The sequence below is a fragment of the Xiphophorus couchianus genome, chromosome 4, assembly GCF_001444195.1.
Source record: "Xiphophorus couchianus chromosome 4, X_couchianus-1.0, whole genome shotgun sequence".
Taxonomy (NCBI): Eukaryota; Metazoa; Chordata; class Actinopteri; order Cyprinodontiformes; family Poeciliidae; genus Xiphophorus; species Xiphophorus couchianus.
Genome location: NC_040231.1, coordinates 35,558,959 through 35,582,910, shown reverse-complemented (window position 1 = coordinate 35,582,910; position 23,952 = coordinate 35,558,959). Strand labels below are relative to the sequence as shown.

The 23,952-nt window shown below is 43.2% G+C and overlaps 1 protein-coding gene across 2 annotated transcripts in view; it reads right to left on the bottom strand.

Annotated features, from left to right (window-relative positions):
• wasla (WASP like actin nucleation promoting factor a) overlaps positions 1–22,770 on the bottom strand; it is a 28,462-nt gene extending 5,692 nt beyond the window's left edge. The window contains exons 1-8 of one of the 2 annotated variants that reach the window (XM_028014637.1): positions 22,071–22,770; positions 20,615–20,749; positions 18,988–19,074; positions 18,801–18,897; positions 14,981–15,004; positions 8,440–8,635; positions 4,018–4,060; positions 2,005–2,158 (exon numbers count right to left, since the gene is read on the bottom strand). In XM_028014637.1, the coding sequence (XP_027870438.1) occupies positions 2,005–2,158; positions 4,018–4,060; positions 8,440–8,635; positions 14,981–15,004; positions 18,801–18,897; positions 18,988–19,074; positions 20,615–20,749; positions 22,071–22,175 (841 nt within the window). In that variant the 5' untranslated portion in view covers positions 22,176–22,770. The remainder of the gene's footprint in view (positions 1–2,004; positions 2,159–4,017; positions 4,061–8,439; positions 8,636–14,980; positions 15,005–18,800; positions 18,898–18,987; positions 19,075–20,614; positions 20,750–22,070) is intronic. The other variant, XM_028014638.1, reaches the window with a different exon arrangement.
• Between the last annotated feature and the right edge of the window lie 1,182 nt (positions 22,771–23,952).

The window sequence follows — 23,952 nt, the reverse complement described above, 5'->3', positions numbered from 1 at the left end:
CCAGTTCAAAAGCAGACATCCTTCAGTCGAGCCAGGTCCGCTTTGTGAATGCGGCTTTATGGACAGACAGCATCGTTCTGTAAATGTACAACTTATGCACATGATTTCTTTAAACATCCACATTCCCCACTCAAAGGACTCTCTGACATGATGTCTGTCTTTAAATCCCGGCTGAACTCCAGACAGCCCGTTAGAACAGCAGAGCTCTTTATTTTTTTATTTGAAATTGTTTTCTTTAAAATGTATCATTTTTGTTTTTGTGAGGTGACCTTATGTGCCCTGAAAGCACCTTTTATATAAAATATATTATTATTATTATTATAAATACTTATACTACAATACTACAAGCAAGGACCGTTGCCATGGTTATTGCTTCACGGGTATTTATACTAATTTATATATGTATTTGTGGGTGGCGACAGGGCGGACCACCAGCTGCACTTTTCTAAATTTGTCCATACGTCAAGTTTTAGTGTGAAAACTGCGCACTTTTTTATCCAAGAGGCCTCTGCTGAGCAAAGACAGAGAAGGTCCAGAAGTTAATTAGGCTGTAACAAGAACAGCTGCCAACATGTTACAGCACTGAGCAGGATGTGCTACTATAAAACACCAATTCCATTTTGCAGTTCACACACTGATCTGTGCTATCTTTCCTATTTACTTTTTTGTCTCTTTCTTGGCAGCACTTCTTTCTATTAGCAGTCTTCCTCCATAGCTGCTAATAGCACTTAGCATTTGTCAGCAGCTCATTGACGGAGGTAAGAAGTAATCATCCAACCAGAACGCAGCGTGCTAAATAATAAAACATAATTTAACAAAGTCTCAAGCCAGATGACTTTCTTCAAGCAGCCCTCCCCTAACCCTCCCTAACCCTCCCCGTGATAAACTTTATGGCCACAACCCTCCACAGGGTCTGATCAGAGTTCTGACCACACCACTGTGGAGCTAAATTAGTCTCAGAAAGATTTCTAATCTTTCACCACAAATCACCCAGTGACGTGCGGTCAGGGGAGGCAGGTGAGGCAGTGCCTCACCAGCCATCATGGAAAGAAAGAAAATATATAATCATAAAGTAATTTAAATTGTTATATTCATCCGGTGGTTTGTACTAAAAAATATTTATTTTTCATGTAGCTTCACCAATTTCAATTTTTATTTGTTCAAAATCGCTGAATTTTCTTATTTTCCCATTGAAATGCTTGGAAGCGATGCCGGTGAGGCAGCAGCGAGCTCTGCCTCACCTTGGATTGCGCAACCCCTGGCTCTGCGCTGGCTGCTAAGCGGAGAGAGCATGTTGCTGTACGGCGTCAATAAAATGGTTTAAACAAATTTAATATGTGAACTTATTTCCAATAATTTAGCTTATGTATATAATGTACAGTGCTTTTTGTCACCAACTGTGTTTGTGTAACGTGTTTCGTGTAATGAGTGATTGATTATAAACGGCAGAGAACAGGTTCGTGGTGAGGCAGGCAGTTCTCTTGCCTCATGGCAGGGGGCGCTCAAGATCCCAGACGTTCGTCTTGTTCACTCCTCAACTGCCGAGTAAGTGACAGCGAGCTAGGCTAAACGATTCGGGAAGCAAGTCAAGTGCAGCGATAGATTATAATAGAGATAGTGATTTTTTTCCTCTCGCTTATCCCGACTTTCGACATGGATGACTACATTACAACACTAAAAAAGTTTTCTCAAGTGGACTTTCAATCGAAGCAGGAGATAATAACCAAAGGAAGGCCAACGCCGGAGCTGAAAGTGTAAGGATGCAGAAGTGAAACATAACCTGTAAACTGCTGTCAATCTATGCATCTATTTGCAAATCTGATTCTGATGACGTCAGTGCCTCACCAGCTATGAACCTCACCGCACGTCACTGAAATCACCTGTGGTGATCTGTGCTTCTCGGTGAACAGGCACTGCTTACATGAACTGAATGACAAGTGACATTAACACACAGATGTACAAGCAGAACCAGAACCATGGGAGGAGGTGTGTGTCTGCTCTCACCCTGCCTCCTGAGCTCGTTCTTGACAGCCTCCACCCCCCCTTTCTTCTCAATGAAATCGTAGATGACCTTGGATGTCTCTCTGTCCTTCAGCTGAGCCTCGGAGATCCCACACATGTCAAACAGGTTCTTCAGCTCTGGGTCCAGGTTGTTTAGCTGCTCAAACAACAAAATTTGTTCAACTCTGAGCATTCAAGGTAACTCAAATTATGCTGACTGATAGAGATGGAAATCTTTCAGTGTCTAGTGGACCTTTTCACTTGTATGTCAACCAGAGCTGTGCACATATAGCTGGTGGAATCCATGTCAACAGATAGCTGTATCAACGCTTTTAGGAGATTTTTCACTCTCCGTGGTCCTGCCAAACTTCTCCGATCTGACACGGGAACCAACTTTGAATGCAGAGAACTGAACATGAACTCCAAAGAGGCAGTGGTTGAATCCTATCTACAAAGCAAAAGATGCACATGGATTTTTAACCCGCCACATTTATCACACATGGGTGGTTCATGGGAAAGACTTATCGGTGTAGCCATATGCATTCTGGATGCTATGTTACTCCAAACAGGACACACTCATCTCCCACACGAGGTTTTGAGCTCTCATGGCTGAAGTCATGGCGATCATGAATGCCAGACCTGAACTCTGTGAACCTAGTGACCTAGGTTTTTAGGAGGATCAGGGTAGGTTTAAACCTTTTTTAGTACACATTAGAGTTCGATTGTGCATTCACACCTCCCCACACAAACCGGATTTCCTAGACAAACAAACTAGAGTTTGATTAAAGTGGACTAACAGGGCTGGTGTGAATGCACCCTAAAGATCACCTATCTTTAAAAAGTCTGACCTGCCGATTCCAATTTTGGCTGATACATATTTTGTTGTGTGAAAAGTTGCAAGGATGACTGTAGTTGACCGCAGACAGGCGTCTGCCTGTGACCCGGTGGTTGGGTTTGTCAGTCAGCCCTCATGACAGCGCTAAAGGCTACAAAAGCTGATTTTCAGACCTTTGCAAAAGATAAGATCGATGTATAGATCAACTTCATATACAAGTGTCAGCTGATCACCAATCTCAAATTTATGAGTGCACTCCTAGTTTAATGTGACTAGTGCTGGTAGCATTCTGATCAGCCCATTTAGAGGAACAAGCATGCTGCTGGGTCTGAACCTTGAGCATGGGAAGCAAAGCTAAGACCCACCTGCTGCTGTGACAACAACTGCCAGGATACATGGGACTGTAGTCCACCTCCTGAAATCTAGATGGTGAAGGAGCTGCTACTCTGAGACTCTTGAGTCCCATCCGTCTTATATGAACCCGCGATGGGCAGAGTGGACCAAAGCAAGTCCATCTGGTTGTTTTTAATAATTTTGTCAAGTTCCAGAAAAACTTTCAGCTTAGTCTCCTTTACTGGAGTCACACTCCCCTGACGACATCACTACAGCCCATAATGGATGCCTGCTCCAGGCTTCTCAATATAAATCTGGCTGGATACTGGAATCATTTAATAAAAAACATCCCAAGAAGATATTGATGATAGATTATGATTATTTTCCTCCCTCCACTATTTTATTCCAGGATCATGACCTCCAGCTGAGAATTTGCATTTCAGCCACTAACATCTACATCATGTGTGATTATTAAAGGCAGGCAGAGTTCATCCGACATGTCCAGGAAAATCCAGGATTTTATGATCAAATGTTGCATCCAGGCAGTCTTTTGTAACTGTTGGCAGCAGCAGCAGGTGATCAGTGAGTTCAATCCCAGCATCTAAACACAGAACTGCGCTCTCTACTCTGGAGAAACAGACTCGGCCATATTTGGCTTCTTTCTGTCAGAGCGGACAGAGGATTAGCTGAAGGCGAGGAGCGATGAGGTCAGCAGGCCTGCTGCTGCTGTCTGGAACATCCACAGTGTGCAGAAGAAGACGCTTGAGACAATGATGTGTCATTGTGTGATGGCATCATGCTGTCAGACTAGGTCACTATTGTGCCGTTGTGGGAAGTGTGGTACTCACATCAAAGCCTGTATTTGGATCCCAGCCCACATGGCCGATGTGCCTGAGGAAGATGGAAGAGATATGTGGTGAGATCGCAGATGTGTTCACATGCAAATTCACATGAGCTGCTTAGCATACACAACAAAGAGATCTCAATCTAACAGCTGGCAGACTGGGCGTCTGAAGGCTGCTCTGTGGAGACAGACACAACAGGAACCACAGCTTGTTCTGTCCCATCAGCACCATGACTGCCCTGGAGCAATCACACAACAGATCATTTATCTGGCATAACAGCAACAAGTTACTTAACAACATCCAGAAGATGTCAAGAAGTAGTGTTCGGTGTGCTTCTCGGACCTCAGCAAAACAATTATTTTTCTATTTTCTGTTGGCTGAGCTCTATGACCTCCTGACCCTCACATGGAGTGTCTACATGAAGCTTTAACTACAGATGGGGTTATTGTCACCCACCTTAACATGTTCAAATCAGATCAATTTACCAAGCCCCTCTCAACTTCCCTCCCTCCCTCTCAACAGGCTCATGCTGCCCTAATGTCTTCATAGAACCAAAAGGTGTTCTAGAAGGAGGTTAAGAGTCACTCAGTCATTGGACTCTTCAGGTGTTTTTCCAGCAGCAGGTCTGCTGAGAGCTGACAGCAGCCTAACAAGCTAACAGCTAATAGCTAACCCACTACCTGCTAGGCTGCTGGCCTAACCCAGAGCAGAGCAGGAAAAATAATCACTATGAACACTTCAAATAGTCCAGAATAGAATAGAATAGAAGTACTTTATTCATCCCAGCGGGGAAATTACTTCGCAGTTACAGCATAGAGACAAGACACAATAACAACTACCACTGAGTAGTAGTTGTAGATAAAATAAAAAATAAAAATACAATATAAAATGCTGTTAATATAAGAAACAACTTAAGATCCAAAAAATGTAGATATGTATATGTAAATATATGTACAGCAAGTGTGCCACAGTGCAGTTGTGCGAAATCGGACTGATTAGTGCAGAACAATGATTTAGCTTTTATTGTACAGTGAGAGCCCTGCGACAGACTGGCGACCTGTCCAGGGTGTACCCCGCCTCCCGCCTGGAACGTAGCTGGAGATAGGCACCAGCTACCCTCCCGACCCCATTAGGGACAAGGGTGAACAGACAATGGATGGATGGATGGATGTACAGTGAGATGGCATGTGGCAGGAAGGATTTCCTGTATCTGTCCCTACGACAGCGGAGCTGGAGCAGCCTATGTGAGAAGGTGCTCCGCTGTCTGTCCACTATGTGGTGGAGAGGGTGCTGTTTATTGTCCATAATAGACAGAACCTTCTTCAGTGTCCTCCTCTCCACCACAGTTTCCAGGGACTCCAGCCTTAGTCCCAGTACAGAGCCAGCTTTCCTGATGATTTTGTCTAGTCTATTAGAGTCGCTGGCTCTGATGCTGCTTCCCCAACACACAGCAGCAAAGAAGATGGCACCGGCAACAACACTGTGATAAAAGGTCTCCAGCATCTTGCTGCACACATTGAAGGATCTCAGCTTCCTTAAAAAATAGAGTCTGCTCATCCCCTTCTTGCACACAGCGTCAGTGTTAGATGCCCAGTCCAGTCTGTTGCCGATTACAACTCCCAGGTATTTGTAATCCTCCACCACTTCCCCTTTGATCTTCAGTGGCCGTGAAGGTATCTTCTTCCTTCTGAAGTCAATCACCATCTCTCTGGTCTTACTAATGTTGAGCCTCAGGTGATTCTGCTCAGACCACTCCACAAAGCTGTCTACCAGTGTCCTGTACTCCCCCTCCCCTCCATCCCCTATACACCCGACAACCGCTGAGTCATCAGAAAACTTCTGTAGGTGACATGACTCAGAGTTGTACTGGAAATCAGTGGTGTACAGGGTGAAGAGAAAGGGAGAAAGCACAGTTCCCTGTGGAGCTCCTACGTCACTGACCACCACATCAGACAGGACAAACTGTGGCCTGCCTGTCAAGTAGTCAGTAACCCAGGAGATCACTGAGTCGTTGACACCCATCCTCCGCAGCTTCTCACCCAGTAGCAGAGGCTGGATGGTGTTGAAGGCACTGGAGAAATCAAAGAATGTGATTCTCACAGTGTCTCCTCCACCATCCAGGTGCGACAGTGCTCGTTGCAGCAGGAAGATGATGGCATCGTCAACTCCTAAGTGGGGCTGGTAGGCAAATTGCAGGGGGTCTAGAAACGTCCTCACCCGAGGCCTCAGCTGGGCCAGGACCAGTCTCTCCATGACCTTCATCACATGAGATGTGAGAGCAACTGGTCTGTAGTCATCTGGGTCGGATGGCCTTGGCTTCTTGGGAACAGGAACCACATGTAATGTCTTCCACCGCAGTGAGACTCTCTCCAGCCTCAAGCTCAAGTTGTACATGTGTGCCAGTACAGGGGACAGCTGGCCAGAGCAGGTCTTCAGGATCCGTGGTGTAATGCCATCAGGTCCTGCAGCCTTCCCCTGGTGCAATCGCTCCAACTGTCTCTTAACCTGGCCTGTAGTCACCGTTAGCTGGGGGTAGGTGTTGTTGTCTGCAGTGGAGATGGGGGAGGAGGGGAGGTGGGGGGCTGAAGGAGAGGTGGTGTGCAGGAGAATGCCGGTAGGTGGTTTGAACAACTTGGGGCAGTGTGGATGTGTGGGGGGCTGGTGGTGGTAGGGGAGTAGCAGGAGGTGAGCTAAACCTGTTGAAAAACTGGTTGAACTGGTTTGCTCTATCCAGGCTCCCAGATGTCTGTATGTCCTTCCCCTTCATTCCAGCGATGTTCGTCATTCCTTTCCACACATCTTTCACACTGTTCCGCTCGAGTTTGGACTCAAGCTTCCTCCTGTAGTTGTCCTTGCATGTCCTCAGTGTCTCTCTGAGTTCACGCTGGACTCTCCTCTGCTCCTCCTTATCTCCAGACCTGAAAGCCATCTTCTTTTTGTTTAGAAGTGCCTTCAGGTCGCTGGTAATCCAGGGTTTGTTGTTGGAGAAGCAGCGCACGGTCCGGGCTGGCATGACAGTGTCCTCACAGAATCTGATGTAGTCCGTGATGCAGTCAGACATGTTGTCGATGTCCTCCCCATGACGCCCACAGAGCACATCCCAGTCTGTCGACCCAAAGCAGTCCTACAGTGCCTCAGCTGCCTCCTGTGTCCACCTCCTCACCGTCCTGATGCGCACAGGCTGCCTACTCACTAGAGGAACATACTTGGGAGTCATCCTTACCAAGATGTGGTCCGACCTGCCAAGGGGGGGCAGGGCTGTGGCGCTGTATGCATCTTTGGCATTAGCATACAGGAGATCCAGCATTTTGTTTTCCCTGTTGGGACAGTCAACATACTGCTGGAAGTTGTGTAGAGTTTTGTCCAATGAGGCATGGTTAAAGTCACCTGTGATGACCATGAAGGCGTCCGGGTGTAGAGTCTGGAGTTTGGCTGCGGTAGAGCTAATGACGTCACAGGCCACCGCTGCATCAGGTGATGGGGGAATGTAAACAGCGATCAAAATGGTGGACGTAAACTCCCTCGGTAAATAATACGGCCGCATTCCCACAGCCAGAAGTTCAATGTCCGGGCTACAAATCTGTTCCTTCACGTTAACATGACCGGGATTACACCACCTCTCACTCACATAAAGTGCAATCCCTCCGCCCTTCTTCTTCCGACTCTTGGAAAAGTCCCTGTCCCCCCGCACCAAGGAAAATCCAGGGACCTCCACGCTGTAGTCCGGAATAAGCGAGTGCAGCCAGGTTTCCGTGAAGCAGAAGATACTGCACTCCCAGTACTCCTTCTGGGTCCTAACCAGCGCCGTGAGTTCGTCCGCCTTATTCCCTAAAGACCTCACGTTCCCCACAATAATTGCCGTTACCGCTGGTTTGTGCCGTCTCCTCTTCTCCCTCCGTTTAACTCCAGACCTGCAGCCCCGGCGTCTCCTCCGTAACTCCTCCGGGACCACAGGCCCGTCTCCGGGCAGCAGCAGAGGCCCACACAGCGCAATCAGCCGTTCACGCGAGCAAACAATGCCGCTACTCCGTTCAGCGAGGTTCTCCGTAACAAAGAGTATAAAAAGTAGCAGAAGAATGCGGAGAACATCGACTGAACCACATCCAGCCATTGTGGAAAGCTTAACTGATGATCCATGGGTTCTTTAAGCACGGATCCTTAATCGGTTACAGTAAATATACACAGATTAACACACACGACGGGAGCTGCGTCTGCAAGCAGCCAGCTGTGCCGGCGCCAAAAAAAAAGTAGGGAGTATTTATTCTATACAACTAATTTAAATTCTTGTGTTAATGTCAGGATATTTTACTGGAGGTTGTCCAACCATTAGATCCTCACACAAGGTTGGTTATACAGCAGTCTCAGGTGTGCTACTGAAAATGTGCAGCAGAGCCAATCTAGCTGGTGCCACAGAGCTGAACTCACTGGAAGTTGCTGGGTGTGCCGATGTCTGCCTTTGTCAACTTCTTCTTCTTGCTCTTCTTGTCCCTGCGGACCAGGCCACTGTTGCTCAGCATGTTGTTGAGGTGATAAGGCTGATGGTGGCTGTGGGAGTTCTGGACTCTGATGTTGTTGATCTCTGGGTTCTTGATGTCCACGGTGGCCATGGGCAGAGCAGGACCTGACATGATTAAAGAGATATTAATAAGTGGCATGGTTGTTTTTTTGCAAAATTTGAACTGAGTGACGCTAAAGCTATGACACTTGAGGAATTCTGGGGAGAGCATATTTACAGACAAAGATTGCATATATTTTTGCACAATTTTGGCTCAATAACCGCTCAACATGTCATTCTTTCAACAGAAGGCCTTTTGTGAGTGTATTCTCCAGTTAGCAATAAATCGAACACTAAATTTGTTGACAATTCTTTCTACAATTGATTCATTAAGATTAATCTGATTAATTGTGTCAGTCCTATTTTACATCTGTGGATAAAATAAAGTGTGCGATGGCAGGTTGATCAATTAATACATAGGAACAGTTCCAGTATTTTCAGAAAAGAAATATACTGTAAAATTATAAAATGTTAGCATTTTTATGACCATTTATCTCCATAGTTCATGACAGAGTTTAACTAAAGTGATCTAAAAGGTGTGAGGTAGTGATGTGTCGGTCGCTAACGATCCGGCTCTAAGAGCCGGCTCTTTGAAGTGAACGATTGGAACCGGCTCCACAATGGGAGCCGTTTTAGGATCCTATTTGGGAGCCGGGTTTTTTTCTACAGTATATCGCTGTCTCTCCGCCTCCCTGTTGTTGTGCTTGTGCTCTGCAAGTGCCAGAGACGATAGTTTTTCCCCACATCGTTTTTTTATTTTTGTCCTGCGGTGCCTCGCTGTCTCTCCCCCCCTTCTCCCTCTCCTTGCGCGTTTTGCTCTTCTGCCAGTGCTAGAGCGGAGAGTTTTTTTCCCTCGGTCGGTCCACTGCCCTCATGTCAAGCGTGTGCTCCACACATCTGACCAATCACACATAGTTTCAATTAATAATGTGGCGGGAAAACACTGAAAAAAAAAAGTTTATCTCCACTTTTTTTGTGGAAACGGCAGGCAATTGGCCAAGCTGTATAGCGTTCGTCGGCAGGTGTTTATGTACAGACACTCACTCAGCGGTCAAGAAGCACAACAGAAAGAAGGGGAGTCAGTGTGAGAACTGAATAGGTGAAAATAAATGAGTGACAGAAAACGGAGCAAGATTTGGACTCATTTTAATGTTACATCAAGAGCTCCAGGGCAGAGTGCAGACTGTGCAAAGTCAGCATTTCCTATCTGCAGGCTCGACAAACAACCTGCACAGGCACATGCGGACATCACACGCATCGGTATTGCTATAGCATTGTTATGCGGCATTTTTACTCATCATAAGTGCTTAACAATGTCAATAATGAAACAAAATATTATAAAACTAGGTTTAAGCTATTAATTAATTAATAATGTCAAAAATATATATGGGGAGCCGTTTGGGAGCCGAAAGAGCCGGCTCTCCACAGTAAGAAGAGCCATTAGAGCCGCATCTCGAAAAGGAGCCGAAAATCCCATCACTGGTGTGAGGGCTGTTTGGGTTGTAGACAGGTAAAAGCCGATGCCTCCATGCTCTATTGGGTTTCTTTGAATAATGAACATAACTTAATACACTGATGGGTAACTAGGATCAACTGGAATGTATGAGTGATTGAGCTGAGACGACTTGTTGGTGAAGTGTCTTGAGATGACATTTGCTGTGATTTGATGCTAAGGAAATAAAATGAATTGAACAGAAATTTTAAAGATAAAAGGAACTAAAGAGCAAGACATTCAGGAGGAAACTGGGGTAGGAGGAGCACAAACCTTAGTATTGGTTCCTTTAAGTTGACTGGGCCAGCGTTTTCGCCAATGAATTGTAAGCACGGTGGGCCGCCATGCTTTTAGCCCATGAAAGGCTAAGTGACGGGTTTATAGTTTTTGTAGTTGATGCATTGAACAGGGAGTGTGCACCAATCAGACCACTGATGTCACTGCGCGCTGGCGTGGTTCAGCCCATGGAGGAACTCTGGCCTCGTGACTAGCGCAGCACGCTCGTTTGTTTTTATTTTATTTTTTTTGCGGTGACTCAATGCATATCAAATGCTTTGTCTACTTAAAGTCAGGTAAAGTTGCTGTGCGGCCGTGCATATATCAGTATAACTCGTCCCATGAAGCCTGGGCAACCAAAACGGTTTCTGTGGCGTTTATTAAAAACACAAAATGGAAGAGCTACTAAAGTCACATAAATTAAATCTCCTGTTTGTCCCTCTACATCCAGCAGCAGAAATGTGCTATGCTGCGGGTCTAGCTCATCATGCAGGGCCGGTCCAAGGTTGTATGAGGCCTTGAGCAGAATTTGATTTAGGGGCCCCTCTTCCTGCAAAGAGGTGCATTTCACTATGGATTTAGTGAAATCTGGGAGACAGGGCCTAGTTTAATTGACCGAGCAGTCAAATGGACCGGTTCTAAATGTGATTAGCATTCCATTGTGTTTTTAGATCTACTAACTGATTACTTAATTTGGATTTAATATTTAAAGAAGTGCAAAGAATTGATATTTATTTTAATTGCATTTTTTTATTTGTTGTTTTTAAAGCTATAATTGTGGGTATTGTCAGCAATGTCTTCCACTAACATATAATTACCTAGTACTATTTTACGTTTCCTGTCAACTTAATATCTTTTAATACAAAACCCCGGTGGACCACCGGGCTTAGCAAGTTTTCTGGTGGAAACCCTGCTGGGTTATTCAGTCAGTTGAAAGGCAGACTGGTATGATCCAGAGTCTTAAAGTCCGACTGACTATCTCCACCATGACCTGTTCACCTCTGGACCATTAACGACCCTCAGGACCAGTTCTGTCCTGCAGATTTGATCCATCCCTCCAGTTACTGGAAAGCTGTTCACTCCTTCAATTCCATATAATCTGAATAAACCACAGCAACATCTGACATAAACACTAATCCACTACTAATCCCAGCCCAAGCCCGCCTTACCTCCCCATTAATGATGGGGTTCTGCTCCTAGACTGAGAGGCTTTCTGCCATCTGCCATCTCCCGAGGCTCTGACACATCTACAGTCTGTCTGCCCACTGACTCGAGGGTTCATGGCAAAATTTATAACAAACTTGCATCTTTTACTTTACTACAGGACTTAATGTTTACCATGAACCAGAAGCATGGACCATGTACTGACTGGAAGGGTCTCCATTCATGGTGGGTCTTTGTTAGTTCAAATTGACTCGACATTAGACTAGCCCCAATTTATGACCAAGCTGCAGATTTACATGAGGTAATATGTAAGGTAAATACATATTTAAGTATTACATATTTAAGTATTGCATACATAAATATGTAATACTTACATATTTATGTAAGTATATACTTACATATTTATGTAAGTATTACCTCATGTAATACTTACATGAAGTAAATATTACCTCATGTAATCATAGACTTTTATAGTTAGATATTTGTCCTTGGATAGAAGCCCTTTTTGTTTTATGATTCTTGAAATCTATCACAGTATTGTAATCTAAATGTGGTAGTCTGAACTTTTGTTTGTTTAAAATCTGAATCCGGCTGGACTTAGTTGTACAGACATGAAAGGACTAGAAGGAAACTGGATGCTACAAACATGGATATAACTAAGGATGCGTTCACACTGCGGCCTGAAGTGACCCAATTCCGATTTATTGTCAAATTTGATTGTTTTGCTGTGCCCATTCACACTTCCAAATATGCAACCTGTGTGTGATCTCCAGTGTGAACTGCAAATTACCTGAAAGTGTCAGTAGAGGGTGCAATAATATCACACACAAAGAGCGTACGCAGTGTTTGCAGAACTAAACATGGATGCTAACGGTGGAGCATAGTTTACGTTTTGAAGTTGTTGTCCAACTAGAGCCAGCATATTACCAACTTAATCCTGACACATCTACACTGTGTCAGGATTATTGTTCGCCATTGTTATTACTTTTCTTCCTACTTGGGCGAATCAGGATGCAGAACATTTGTTGAGTATCAATGACATTCCGGTCAGATGAATGTAACCCGGACGTTAGGCCACATTTGAATCGGACACTTATCGGATATCCAATAGGCATGGGTAGCATTCAAAAAGAATCCGACCTGTGTTGTTCAGACTGTCATGAGAAGATCAGATGCAGGTCACATTACGGCAAAAAAAAAAAAATCTGAATTGGGTAATTGAGTGTGTTGTGATACTCGGATCTCTTAGTATCTTACTTTCTGTTGTTTTACTACCCCCTAGTGGCAGGATTTAAGTTAAGTTTTGTTTTTGTTAAAATTCAGTCTGTCCAGCGTTTTTGAGTTGTACTCAAATGTTGTTTGACAAATGTTTGTCTGCTATTTATGTTTTTGTGTAATCTTTAACCATGTTAAATGTGTCCAGTCTTCCTAGCACTACATGGTAAAAGTCTGATTCAACTGATTTGTCGACCAGATGATTTCTGGGCGCCAATTCTCTTAATTTTGGGGGATCGTGGTTGACCGATACTTACAAGTGAAGCTGATCTTATCTCCTAATCTTATTTTTGTCAGAAAAGGTTTAAAAATCATCCTCTGTCCTCTTCTGCTCTACAGTAAGAGGTTTGACTGACAGACCGGCCCACCAGGTCAGGTCTGAACGTTTGCAGTTAACAATATTCACCTCACTGTTGCCAACTCAGTGACTTTCTTGCTATATTTAGCGACATTTCAGACAAAAAAATGTATATCAGCCAAAATCAAAATCGGCAGGTCAGACTTTTTAAAGATCGGTAACCAGGGATCGGCCAGAAAACTGCAATCAGTGCAGCTCTACACACATATTCATGACATTCTTTGATTAAATTAATTTCTCTTAAGTGTTACTCCAATAGCTAAAAATGTTATTTATACCAGGTGAGTCTTTCTCCCCTGAGAATATGGACCGGTACCGGTACCGGACTGATTCTGAGCCTTCAAATGATTTTAACAGAAGTTTCTCATAACTTAGAAGTTGATGTCAAAATAATGTTTGTTTTAGCCACTAAATGATTTTGCTCAGCAGCAAACAACAAATCCCAACTACAGCATAGAGAAGCTCATCGATGTAGCAGCTGTGTAGGCTGACAGAAAAACATTTTGCTAGACAATGTCAAACATTGACAAGTTTTAATTATTGTTATCAAATACCTCAGAGATATCCAGAGCCACCATGAGAATCAACTCATTCAAAGTTTAAACTCAGTTTCATACAAACACAAAGAACCTAGCATAAACGTTTGGCTGTTGAACTGGACCGGTCCATGTCGTTATCAAGCTAATTTTCTGTTAGCAGCTTTATAAATCTTTTACATTACATTATGTTACCAAGACTCATTAAAACCAACCTTTATCTTGGCTTTTTTCTATTCTTCCTCTTTTCTCCCTCCCTGAAGGATAAGTCCTTTTTTGAGACATTGTTTTGCTTACTTAACTTCTGACCGGAGCTTTGGACATTTGGACGCTCTCTGCAGGGCAGCTGGGTACCGGCGAAGCGTGTGGTGCCTACCGGGGCCACCAGGGGCCCCCAAGAGCTTTTTTTCTTATTATTATTTTTATCAATAAAATAATAATTTCTCAAATATATATAATTGTAAAAATAAATTACTTCATAGTAAAATTATGTGTTTTTGATATTATAATGACATAGAAATTATTACTAAAAAAAAAGAATCAGCTCCACTGAGGGGGCCCTTGAGTGGCCTTAGGGTCCTAAGCGGCTGCTTAGTTTGCTTATGAAATTTGGTACGTAGTTAGATCCCCCCAAATAAAAAAAGTCTCTTGGAGGTATGCCCTAAAATTTACAGGAAGAAAGTAATTTTGTGTCAAAGGGCAAATTTTGTCGTTTCCACACCTCAAACTTGAAAGGTCAAATTTTGGCCTAGACAGCATGTGTGGGCCACAGGGTGAATCAAGTAGGAGCTCTTCCAGAGAACTCTGGTGTCTAAGCTTAGTCCTATAGCTTCTAAAATAAAAAATATTAATATGCCTGAGATTGGATGACTCGTGTGTTTTCTTTTAACTCATGAATAGATGTGTAAACAAGCAATAGGTTCCAATGACAGATTACAGATTAGGCCTACAGTGAGTCACAGGGAGGCTTAAACAGAGCAGCAGTGACCATGTGCTGCACATATGGCACAGTTGGGTTCCTGCAAACCAGATAAACCTGCAGCGGGGAAGACTCAACTGGGTGCCTTCAGTCTTCAGCTCCTGTTATATCACTGCCAAGAGGCCTGACCTTAGGCAAAGTGACTAAAGTGATCATATTGTTGCCATGGAGGCTTCCTGGACTCTTTCTCTTCCTGGACTCTTTTTTGTACATGCAAATCAGCTTGCTCTGTAGAGCAGCAGAGCTACAGCAGCGTCACAATAACTGCTTCAATGCTTCACACTCGAGACAGAATGAAATATTACAATATACTGAGAGGAGTTTAACATACCATTTCTCAGGTTGCCTCTTTTCTCTGCAAGAGACAAACCATCAGTCATGTTACTCAGCAATCAGCAGACAGGCTGGGGCAGTCTGACTGGGGGTGAAGGGATTATTATTATTTTAGGAGGAATGAAGGCTTGCTGAGGGTTAGAGGAGATGTTAGAAAGAGGAGCTGCAGCAGAGAAGATCCTCAGGGTGCTGCAGCACCACCCTAGAACACAACAACTACTTCCACAAGGTTTCAGAGCTCAGAGCGACCAGGGTCTCAATCAGTGCATCAGAAGCCTGGCAGGCTGTTTTTAATACACCAGTAACCCTAAACTGCATGCATTTTAGTCTGGTTTTCATTAAACAGGGCGATGCTGAAGGCATGCACCAGTCACATTGTAGACACCTCTCTGCGTTGGTCTTGTAGTAAACTTCCCAATTAAACCTTCAATTTAAATGTAAATTTAACATCTTTTCATTTGTCTCTGCTGAAGCAATTAAATCAAATTTAACAGCATCGACATTTTCGATAAGCAAATGTTAAAATTCTAGTATAGATGACGAAAACTGAAATAATTTAAAATAAAAGCTGGAAAATAAATTGTATTGTGATATGCTAATTTCATGGTGTAAATATATCATCCCGCATGCAGAGATAGTCAAGTTTCTAAAACACAGACTGCTTCTCAAAAAATAACTAAATAACTCAAAGCTTAGTGCAAAGGTTCAGGGCCACCAAGTTTTATGAAACAGGAGAAGTATTTCCTGATTGTTTTGTCAAGGATACAAGGCTACTCAGACACAGAGCACAAACTAGCTAGCTGCAGCTAGTCATGTCTACTAACCTATAAACATTTCAATAAATCAGTGGAAGCAAGAGTTGAATGTGCTTAGTTCTCTGTGTCCCGAATCAGAAATTCCTTTAGAAAAAATATGAAACAAACTTCAATTACTGTTGTTAAAGCAATGAAAACAGCGTTGCATGCTGGTTGGTCTTTTTAGCCGTGAAAGCTAAAAGTCAAAACACAGATTTTCATTCCAGACATTATTGTAATGGAAATGTCCATGACAGGTGGAAGAAATGAAAATACACAAAGTTCTTATTGTTAGGAAGGGTGCACAAGCTTTTATTGTTTGCAGGGTTTTTTATCTGACATATTTTGGTGTTGAGCATTATTATTTCCTTTAAAAAAATAAACAAGATTCTTAGTTTTGCACATGTTTGCATTTTTAAAAGAACGTGAGGGGGAAACAGTTAACATCTTGTAAAACTAATGTTCTGTTGAACCACAACAGTTTGTTTAATTAGTGTATTGAAGTATTTTCGTGGGCGCAGTTGGTAGCACTATTGCCTTGCAGCAAGAAGGTCCTGGGTCCGATTCCCGGCCCGGGATCTTTCTGCATGTTCTCCCTGTTCATATTGGGTTCTCTCCGGGTACTCTGGCTTCCTCCCACAGTCCCACAGACTGTCAGGTTAATTGGTCTCTCTGAATTCTCCCTAGGTGCGAGTGTGTGTGTGTGTGTGTGTGTGTGGTTGTGTGTCCTGTCTGTCTCTGTGTTGCCCTGCAACAGACTGGCGACCTGTCCAGGGTGTTCCCCGCCTCTCGCGAAAATGGAAAAATGGATGGAAGTATTTTCATTTGCATTTGGTAAATGAAAATACCAAGTACCAGATTCTATTGATCTACTTTTTATTTTCTTTGACACAGTAAACATTGTAATTTCGTAATATATTTATGTACGAATATTTTTCATGTAGTGATAAAAGAAAGAAAAAATCTAGATATATTAACTCCTATGCCCCCCCACAAAAAAAAGAAAAAGCACAAAATGTGATATTGTTATCAAGGTATTTAAAAAAATATTTTGTGATATAATTTTTTGGCAATATTGCCCACCCCTAAGTTGGTCCATGCCGTCTTCATGAAGGATTGATCAGAACTCTGAGATGTTGTTGTAGAACCTTATTTAAACACGACCACCAGGTTCTGCCTGACCTTCTGCTGGGTTCCTTGATTTTCATGGTAAGAGATTCTCTGAAGAACCTTTTGAATGACAGGCTCATCTGGTTTACATTCAAAGTCTATATGGTGCAGAGGTCACGCTAGACTTTTTTGTTCTCCGTCATCTTGACCCACAACATTAAAAAAAATCCGTCATGTACTATTTTTATCCGTCAAATTCTAATCATATTAACATAGGCTATTTTTATGCGGTTTAGTTAATATTCACCTACTTGAACCATGAAACCAGATCTCATCACACATAAAGCAAGTGAATACATCTAACTTTTTCTCCGCAGTGACACAAACCACTGACTGTGGCCCCAATAACTTGTAATAAATTAAATTAAATGACTTCACTTTAATTACCAGCACTTTCACTTGCTGGGGTCTGAACGCACTGCCTCACAAATTCCTCCTGGTCGCATCTGCAGAGAAATCTGCTCTGGTTCATCAGTCAGTAGGATCTGTCTGATCCAAACTGATCAATTGAACTCTACGAGTTTTTTTACCCTGTGCGGTCCGGACGTACGCTTTTACGAGGATTTTTTTTTTGCGTGGTTTTGCTTCTCCGAAACGGACAGATGTTACGTCTGCCGCGGTCCTCCAGAACGCCGCTCTTCAGGGTGCGGGAGGGAAATGTCTTCCAGCTCCATTTGTTAAAACCGCAGAGTGAGTTAAGTTTAATTCTTTGCAGCGGTGAAGCCGCGTCCGCATTGGTTGTGCAGCGCACTGCGCATGTTACAGTCTAATTAACTTCTGCACAGTCATTTATTTCCTCAAGGTAAACTGCCGCCTCCTCTGTTTAGACTAGAAATGGATTAACACAACATTGCATTCTCTTAATTTTTTTCTGTTTTGTATGTACTTGAGACTTGAATTAAACGCGTTATTTCAACAAAAGGTTTGAAATGCGCTTCTGAACCAGACACTCCACAGCGTCCGGTCCATAACTCTCCAAAACGCTGTCAGCACCCGGTCAGAAAGACACATTTAGTTCAGCGTTCATGAGATGATATTCAGAAAGGATTTTTTTTATTGATTGATTTTAGTTGCCTCTGCAATGAAATCTTTGCATAAAGTCTAGAATGTCTGCCCATGTGCACCAGTCAGGGGTGTTAATTATAACCTGTCAAATGACAGATTGTCTTTAAACTTTCCTGTCGTTTAAAAAAATAACCGGTCAAATACGGAAAATATTCTGTTAACAACCTCTGATGTGGAGATGTATCAAGGGCCATTGTGGCGCTTTTCAAGCATCTAGCGCGACGAGACTTGAACTCTTTTGAGCGTTTGAAGCATCAAGAGCATCCAAAGGAAAACAATGATTAGAGCTGACGCGTCTGACACGCCCTCCACACGCCTCCACATAGACTTTGAATGTAAACCAGATGCACAGAACGCTAGTTGTAGGACAAAATGTCGAGCGTCTGCATTCAAAGTGCACATGTGTCGAACTTGAAGCGTCGAACGCGTTGTTGACACGCGTTAACGCTTTTGGTGTGAACACACCATTAGAGCAGAACCAGACCAGACGCATTTAGACTGAAGACTGGATTGTATTCAGAGGTACCAGAGTAAAGGGGATTATTAAATATTAACCATACTTTTCAGATTTTTACTTTAAAAATTTGTGAAAACTATTCTAGTTCATAATCAGACACTGCTTTGTGTGGCTCTGCCCTTTTAGATGGCAGTAACACCCAGTAATGTGACAACATGTGGAAAAGGTCAAAAAATAGAGCTGGCGCTGGAGTGGGGTAGCGCAGATGTTTGAAGTTATAAGCAGACTGGTCATGGCGGCTGAAGAAGACCAACTCAAACGGCGACACTCACCTGACTTCCGCTGCCTCCGGTTGAGCAGGTCGCTGACAGTCACCCTGAAACGCTTGGCTTCTTCTTCACTGGCAAAGTTCAGGCCCACTTGGCAGCTCTAAAGGGAGGGTGGAGAAGGAAAGGGGCCAGAGAAGCAGCACTGAGCTGATGCCGACACAAGTTTGTGAGCCAGCAGTCTGGCACTTACATCTCCTGCGAAAGTGATGAAGTACGGCCGGGGGCAGCTGATTGAGAAGCTGTGGTAGAGTTCCTGCTCAAACATGCTCTTCCCTTCCTGCAAGAACAGGAGAGTACACAGACATGAAGATAGACGCCTCATGAACCACTCTATTGTCACCGACGTGAAGTTGGGCTGATCTTGGAGCGGTTGCCTGTTCCACTCTGTGTTATACATTTGGCAGGCGCAATGAAGAATCAGCGCATTTAATTAACCATAACTCGTTAAATACTAAACAGATTTTCATGCTTTTTGCTGGAAACCTTATTCAAACAGCTATCATAGCTACATGTGCAAAGACATTTATTTTTTGTAACCATTTTTGAACTGGATTGATACATGTTTGAGCATATTTAAATATTCTTAGAGCGAATAACATGAGTAGAATATTTTGATTTGATGTATAATGAGCCTTTTACAAAGCACACGGCCACTCATTTTTTTATATTTAGTAATATACATATTTACGTAACTATACAAACAAAATAATACAAATATATTCTAGAGAAACCAAGAAGATTCATTGATTAATACTGAAGGTAACACTTCATTTGAAGGGGTGTGCATAAGACTGTCATGCATAACATAACACCTGTCATAAGCATGAATAACTCTTCACAAGTGTTTACGACTGTTATGAAGTGTCATTCGGCAAATAATTACACTTTTAATGCAAAGTTGACACTTTTAATTTACTTTCAATGCCATTTTTGTGCACCTCATTTCAAGACCATAACCAAACTGAGACCTAGGTTTTAAGGCGGACCATAGTTTATTTTTTTGGTTCGATTTCACATTCACACCTCCCCAAATGAATTGGAGTTTCTTGGCAGATGGACTGGAGTTAGACTAAAGAGGGCTGGCGTGAATTCACCCTTAAACAGATGCATCATGGTGTCAAGCATTAAAGATCAGGGGCCTTATGTATAAAAGAGTGTGCAGCTTTCACACTAAAAATTGTAAACACAGATTAATACACCTAGACCTACTGTCCAGTAGGTGTCTCTCCCATTCGCTAAATGTTTTTTTTTCTCTTCTTTTCAGAACTGCAATTGGATCCACCAGGCTGATGATAGGTACTGACGTCCAGTCGGTCCCTGGCCTGCAGGGTCGGCCTCCGGGTCAGACTGGATGGAAGCAGCATTAGTTCACACTCCTCTCAGACTGGCTGTGTAGTTCTCCCAGAGCCATATATTTTTGTATAAATAAATTGTTTGTATAGATTTGCTCGTCTGTCTCCCATTTTTGTCTGTTTAGTCTAGGGTTAGGGTTAACTATGACCTTTAGCCTTTTGAGTGATATCATTAATGTCAGGTGTGAACATCTGCTGTTCCAATACTGTCTGGCTGGCAAATTATTACAGTAACATGAAAAATGCAAGTTCATAACTTGGAAAATATTAGCAAACCATTATTAATCTCTAAACAGTCCTTTGCGATGTGAATGTTGCACAAACTGATATTGCCAAGACTATATATTTGAGGCTTATTGTGCAGCCCAAGTGGGATTGTATGTCACATCTGCCTCTTCTGTGTTGTTCACCATCAGTGAGTGTACAGTAAGCAGCTGGAGGTGTTGGACATGAAGCTAGTCTTACCTTGATGTCAAACACTCTGATGAAGTATGACCTCTGTGGATTGTCTTTGACCAAACATGCCACTCCACAGCACCTCTTCACCCAGCTGCAGCTCCGCTCGGCTCGGTACACCTGCACCACAGCCGAACACAAGGTCTGCACACACAGGTAGACAGGATATTGATCAGATGCTGGTGTTTGGTTTCTTGAAGCAACTAGAAGTGACCAGCAGCAAAGCAGCCTCATGAAGCCAGAAGTTGCCGACAATAAGCTCAAGCAAAGGTCAGGAAAAGGAGACCACAGCAAGTCCAGGAAGCAGTGACATGACCTGGGAAAATCAAATCAGGAGGAAAATTAAAATAACCTTTCATTTAATATTTCAAATATTTTATTGGAACCAGTAGGTTTTTTTCTCCAGCTACATCAGCAAAAGCTACTGCAACACCTACAGCTACATCTAAAGCAGCAGCTACAGCAACAGCTGAACTGGTTCTGGTCAGACATCTACAATAGAGTCAGAGCCAGATATTACTCCCTTTAAACATTTCCATATTTTGTCTCATGACAACAATATATCTCAGTATCTTTTATTGGCTTCTATAGCAGAGCAGCAACATTAGTGCAGTAAAGAGGTGAAAGAAATAGACAACTGGCAGGCATTCAGACTTCTGATGCATCTTAAATATTGAAGCCCAACAACTACTGCATCTAATCTGTCCTTTGAGATTATGATATTGTAGGGATGAATGCAATCTGCTAAATCATGCAGATCTAACTGGGTCGAAATGGAAATCTCTTGTTGAAAATTCTTGATGTTTTGCCAGCCTAAATATAAAAAAGTATACAATATGAGAACTACCAAACCCAGAAAATAACTAAGTCTAAATATTTGCATTCAAACATTTAACATTCAGAACTTGTTTTCAGTGATGACTGCCTTCCAAACTGCTGTGTGTTTAAGAAATGGTCTAGTTAAAGTCACGGAGGACCATATTAGCAAAAGATGAGGTACGTGTACAGTTCGCAAAGGCTACAGAAAAGTTAATGTTTATGGGTTCATGAGAGAATATTAATAATCGGTCCGGCCAGTGGGGATACGTATTTTTTCCCATCGGACCAACAAGAGAAGTCCCGTGGACTTCTTAACCCTCCCATGGCTCGCTGCCAGGCCTGCAGAGCTGAAGGAGCAGGGATGCTCCTAAAAGTTGCAGCTGCCAACACTGAGCCCACCGCTGCAGTAAACAACATGCGGCGCCACATTAGTTTCAGGTGTAAACAGCCTGAAACACCGGTCTTAATCAGTAGCTAACATTTACTGTGCTCCAGCTCTTCTTTCCTACAAAGACATTGCAAATGAGGATAAAGTGGTCATGTATCGGCGCTGTATTTAAACAGTATCATTACTGGGCTGAGGACCAGCGGGGTTCTGGTGCACCTGCTCCAGCCTGCAGGACGGTAAACAAACAGCGGAACTTACAGCGCATTTCCTGCCCAGGTAGCCGAACAGACAGTCGTTCTCCTGCGGGGTGAGAAGCAGCGAGCCGACATTTACAGCCCTACGGGGCGGATGGTGGCTGTTCATGACTCCAAATTCGCTTAGATTCCCCGGCGGCGGGGCTCCTGTGCGAGAACTGGCCTCAACTGTCTCTCCTCAGGAATGATATTCCATGCGGGCTCCGGCCGCTATGGCCTGCAACCATCTCCGCTCAGGAGAACCGAGCAGGAAGGCGCGGCCACCACTCCAGGATGCTTTCTGCTTGGGAAATTCCTTCTATTCTTCGTCTGGTGAAAACCTAAAGCAGCTACTGTAGAAATGTCTGGAGTAGCTTAACACGCAACTTTCATTTGGGAAGTCCAGCAGCCTGGGGAGCAGAGGAAGGATCCAACATGGCAGAAGGAGGGTGAGGACCACTTTAAGCTGGGGCCGGGGGGAGATGGCTGCCGTTAACTAGCTCCCAAAGCCTCGGTCCTCACTCACTAGCTGAACCAGTAACCAGAATAACACAGAGACGGGGCTTGTGAACTGCCAGCGCGGGAATGTTGCTTCTAGCCGAAACGAAGCGTGGCCGTGTTTCCTCCCAGAGAATGGTTCGGCCCGCTGTACCCACAAACATGTCTATGGCTGTAGCAGGAGGAATGCGGCTCTGCGGAGGAAAGAGGAGGGGAGCCTGGATGGACCGGTGTTATGCCGAGAAATGCATGCCTGCCGGAAATTGCATCCCCTGTCGCGGGAGCGCGCATCGCTCTAAACTCTCGTATATTGATGAGAAAACGGACTGAAATATGACCGAAGAGGACATTTTTGAAGATATTCGTAACATTATCACGTTTCTTAATCATGTAAGACATAAAACGGTGGGTTTTATTTCGCAGATTAATTGAAATAAATACGGTTTTTATAGCTTTATTGAAACATCTGAGTCGAACGTTTTTCAGTCAGCGTCTGATGAAAATGGTCTCCGCAGATGGTTTGAAATTCCCCGATTTTTCTTTTGACACAATGGCTTAAAGCATTACAAAACAGAAGCCCGTTGTGTAGAATATTTTATATCACCCTTTACTGTCTAGTCTATTAATGTAGGGGGGATGATTTTAATTTCTGAGCCTGCCAATATTTGTATCCCCTGTCTATTGTCCTGTTGATATGAAACTTTACAGAAGTAGCTCAGAGAACAAGTGTCATTACGTAGAAAAGCTAAAATCCCTCTTAACTCTTTATTTCTCCATTTTAGCAGGGGATGCATTTTTTGGCAGAGCCTATTATTAGCCTGCCAAAATATGCATGCCCCCTCTATTTTCCTCAAACATTATAATATTGATATGAAACTTATACCAGCAGTTCATAGAACAAGTGTGATTATGTAGAAAAAGTTATTCCACTCATAACTCTTTATTTCTCCATTTTAGCAGGGGATGCATTTTTTGGCAGAGCCTATTATTAGCCTGCCAAAATATGCATGCCCCCTCTATTTTTCTCAAATATTATAATATTGATATGAAACTTATACCAGCAGTTCATAGAACAAGTGTGATTATGTAGAAAAAGTTATTCCACTCTTAACTCTTTATTTCTCCATTTTAGCAGGGGATGCATTTTACGGCAAGGCCTATTACTAGCATGCCAAAATATGCATGCTCCCTCTATTTTCCTCAAATGTCATCCTATTGATATGACATTCATACCAGTAGCTAAGAGGATAAGTGTAATTATGTAGAAAAGGTAAAATCCCTCTTGACTCTTTATTTTTTCAAGCTAGGAGGGGGATGCATTTTTTGGCAATATCGAATTTGAGCCTGCCGATATTTGCATGCCATACCTATTTTTCCCAAATATCATCCTATTGATATAAAACTCATAC